At 34.0% G+C, this 3,916-nt stretch overlaps 1 protein-coding gene across 1 annotated transcript; it reads left to right on the top strand.

Annotated features, from left to right (window-relative positions):
- The first annotated feature begins 1,483 nt into the window (after positions 1-1,483).
- On the top strand, positions 1,484-2,944 carry LOC107866096 (lignin-forming anionic peroxidase). The gene is made up of 4 exons (XM_016712279.2): positions 1,484-1,784; positions 1,889-2,080; positions 2,183-2,348; positions 2,440-2,944. The coding sequence occupies exons 1-4, from the start codon at positions 1,563-1,565 to the stop codon at positions 2,826-2,828; spliced, it is 969 nt and encodes a 322-aa protein (XP_016567765.1). The 5' UTR covers positions 1,484-1,562; the 3' UTR covers positions 2,829-2,944.
- Positions 2,945-3,916: the final 972 nt, after the last annotated feature.

Raw genomic sequence — 3,916 nt, 5'->3', positions numbered from 1 at the left:
TTAGGGTTTCATCTTTCATGCATAATATTCTACGATATGCTACTAGTTGGAACTTGACTAATTCTTATTATCAAAGGAGGATTTTAGTTCTATTATTATAATGATATATTCGTCTGACCTTCGATTTTCAACGTAGTACCCAGATTTATGTTGTCTGAAAATGACCTCATGCCATTAAAAATAAATTATTTAATACATGAATATCTTCCTAGCACGACAAAACCTAGGAAGATGCAAGTTGTCACATTTTCGGGCGAAATCTGAATTTTGAGTTTATAAGTTCTAAAACATGATATTTTTGAATACTAAGTTTAGATATAGAGTATTTATATATTTTTTTCGTCCATTTTTACTTGTTTTTTTTTTTTATTTTGGGATGTTTAATAATATTTGTTCAGTTTATAAAATCAATGGATAATTTACCTATTCTACCTATTTTACCCATAACATTAAATACGCTTCATTATCTAATGCTATTTTCAAAAGATTAAATTTATTATATTCAAAGGTAATATGATAAAATTACCCATATCATTTACTGCTTCTTAATTCATGTGCCAATAGGAAAGTGGACAAGAAAAGATGGACGGAGGGTGTAATAAATCCAATATAATTTCAGAAAGTGGAATTTGGGGAAGGTTAAGTTTATGCAAACCTGACCTCCACCTTAGAGATAGATCTATTGTTTCCAATAGGCCCTCGACTTATATAAATTACTTATGCATATTAATTTATTTTTTACTGTAAATATTAAGTTAGAGTTAAAGTTATTGATAGGTTAGCTGGGTAGGAGTGTTGTCTTGCATTCGAGGGTGTATAGTAGTTTAGGATTTAGACGTAGATGTTGTGGTGGAGTTGATTCCTGCTCGTGATACCTATGATATGTTGTTGATTATTGTGTTTCGATTATCCCACTATTTTTGAAATTGACTATATATTGTTCCTTTCTGGTAGACTTGCACTGTTTCCTTGTTAGTTGCGATATTTTCTTCATTGTTTTTCTCTTCTTTGTACCTGAATTTGCTATACTTGAACCGATGGTTTTTCGAAAACAACTCTCAACCTCTCCAAGAGGTAGCAGTAAGGTATGCGTACACTTTACCCTCCATAGACCATGGAATTTCATAGGTATGTTGAGCCAAGGGTCTTTCGGAAATAACCTCTTTATATCCCCAGGTATTAATAAGATCTGCGTACACATTATCCTTCTTAAACTTCACTCGTGGGATTTCGCCGGACATATTGTTGTTGTTGAGTTATGCAGGATCAATAGCTATCATTATGGCTGCCCCCCACTCCTTGTACGGATCCTTTTCACCTAATATGTACAATTATTAGAAAAGGTCAAATAATAGCAAAGACAAAAGCAAGGAATAACGCGGATATGCATGCTATAGGCTGCCAATAGTGACCAAAGAGCTTTTCAAATAACGTGTTTATTTGCCTATAAATATTTGCAGTACCACATTTTCTCAACACATCACCTTCACTTCTTCCATTTACCAAACATAATAAGTTCTTCTATATTCTTAGTTTCTTCATACATTGCTCACTTCCAAATAATGAGTATTTCAAACAACTCTTTTGCAGCCATTGTTGCTATATTTTCTCTTCTCCTACTCCCTAGCATGCAATGTCATGCACAACTTTCTTCCACATTTTATGACCGTACTTGCCCTAATGCTCTCAACACGATTCGTACGAGTGTTAGACAAGCAGTTTCACGTGAACGTCGCATGGCTGCGTCTCTCATTCGTCTTCATTTCCATGATTGCTTTGTCCAGGTAGGCTAGATGGCGATTGATACGCAACTTTATGTTTCTCACAACTTTTGAGTTAACTCTTTAGTTTTGACTATATGTGTACTAATTTGTGATGTTAACTCTAGGGTTGTGATGCTTCTATCTTGCTTGATGAGACCCCTACCATTGTCAGTGAGAAGACAGCATTGCCAAATCTTGGGTCAGTTAGAGGTTATGGTATTATAGAAGATGCAAAAAGAGAGCTTGAGAAAACATGTCCAGGAGTCGTATCATGTGCAGACATACTTGCAGTTGCTGCTAGAGATGCATCTACTCTCGTAAGTATCCATAGTCTGAATTTCATTTCTTGAAAAGATTTTCTTTATGATGATATAAAGGTGTTGTCAAACACTAACCAACGTTATGTTAATATCAATCAGGTTGGAGGTCCATCATGGACAGTGAAACTTGGAAGAAGAGATTCTACCACTGCAAGTCATACTCTTGCAGAAACTGATCTCCCCGGTCCTTTTGATCCTCTTACTAGGCTTATTTCTGGCTTTGCCAACAAAGGCCTTAACACAAGGGATATGGTTGCTTTATCAGGTAAATTCTGATCAAATTATTGAAGATATAATTGTATCATCATAGATTTGTACTGACGAGAAGTTACAACTTTTTAATCTTCTGATTCTAGGAGCACATTCAATAGGTCAGGCACAATGCTTTCTTTTCCGTGATAGGATTTATAGCAATGAATCAGACATTGATGCTGGATTTGCTAGCACTAGAAGACGTCAATGTCCTCAAGAAGATCAAAATGGAAACCTAGCTCCACTTGATCTGGTCACACCCAATCAACTGGATAACAACTATTTCAAGAACTTGAGGCAAAGAAAAGGTCTTCTTCAATCGGATCAAGTGCTTTTGAGTGGTGGATCCACCGATGATATTGTTTTAGAATATAGCAATAGCCCTCGAGCATTTGCCTCTGATTTCGCTGCTGCCATGATTAGAATGGGAGATATCAGTCCCTTAACCGGTTCAAATGGAATCATAAGAACGGTTTGTGGAGCTATAAATTAATTTTATTTTTTCAAAGTCTATTACTTGTATGATTTCTAAAAAGTCTATTTGTATTCATTTGATTCTTTATCTATGTATTGTTTCAAGGATGAAATAAAATCTTTGTTGTGCTTTAAGGAAGAATATATTATACACACATTAAAATGAGTACTATCTATTTCAGAATAAACTTTATTGAGATGGAAAACGAAATGTTCCCCTAAAGTAAAATTTTAATCATTTTAATGTTGTTGACAATTGACTTCGAAATTTCATTATTTAATCCTACAACTAGATACGTCATCAAATCATTGGGATGAAAGGCACTATACTGCTTTCCCAAAATATATAGAGAGAATATAAAAGGGAAAAGTCAAAGACAAAATGATGTAGTACGAGTAGGACTACAAATAATTACAATTATAAAAAAAAAAAGAAAATCTTTGATAGGGGAGCTTATTAGAAAATTCAAAAGAAAACACTTTTAATTTAATGCTCCTAATAGAATATAACGCGAATGAAATTAAAATATTAGATGTTGTTCTTTCTGTTTAAGATTTTCAAATTAAGTCCAAAAACCATATCGTAGATGCCATTTATGTTATATGAATTTGAGCGATGACTTATAAAACTTTTCATTTTCTTTTCCATTTTGATGTGAAATTTACGTAAGTTTTGCATAGCTCATCTTTAAATGACTGCTAGCCTAGATATTGTTGGTCCTACATGTGGCGGATTCAAGATTTAGAATTCATAGATCTTTGGGGTCAAACACTTATATTGACACCTAAAGGTATAAGGTTTCGAATGAAAATCACAAAGCACCCAGCTATTTTTTTGGTTTCATATTAATTTTTACACATTTGTTATACAATTATATCTATTTTGTGTCAGATTTAACGAGTACCGAAATACCACAATTTTCAACCTAGGTCCGCCCCTGGTCCTGCTTGACCTTGTAACGACCCTCCCGATCGTTTGTAAAATTTTCTCGTCTTCTCTGTTTTAGCGCTATCCGTTGTTTGTATATGTGGATTATGACTCACGGAATTAGTACATTATTGAGGTGTTCGAAAGTAATTTAAGTCATTAACGGGGTTATTGAGTTG

This window comes from Capsicum annuum, chromosome 5, assembly GCF_002878395.1.
Source record: "Capsicum annuum cultivar UCD-10X-F1 chromosome 5, UCD10Xv1.1, whole genome shotgun sequence".
Taxonomy (NCBI): domain Eukaryota; kingdom Viridiplantae; phylum Streptophyta; class Magnoliopsida; order Solanales; family Solanaceae; genus Capsicum; species Capsicum annuum.
The sequence above is the reverse complement of the archived record's forward strand: the minus strand, read 5'-3'. Positions and strand labels throughout refer to the sequence as shown.

Excerpts from the sequence above, each read along its gene's own strand:
- LOC107866096 (XM_016712279.2), top strand. The coding sequence starts at position 1,563 with ATGAGTATTTCAAACAACTCTTTTGCAGCCATTGTTGCTATATTTTCT. Across the intron at positions 1,785-1,888 it reads TCCATGATTGCTTTGTCCAG|GGTTGTGATGCTTCTATCTT; the intron begins GTAGGCTAGATG and ends TGTTAACTCTAG. Across the intron at positions 2,349-2,439 it reads GGATATGGTTGCTTTATCAG|GAGCACATTCAATAGGTCAG; the intron begins GTAAATTCTGAT and ends TTCTGATTCTAG.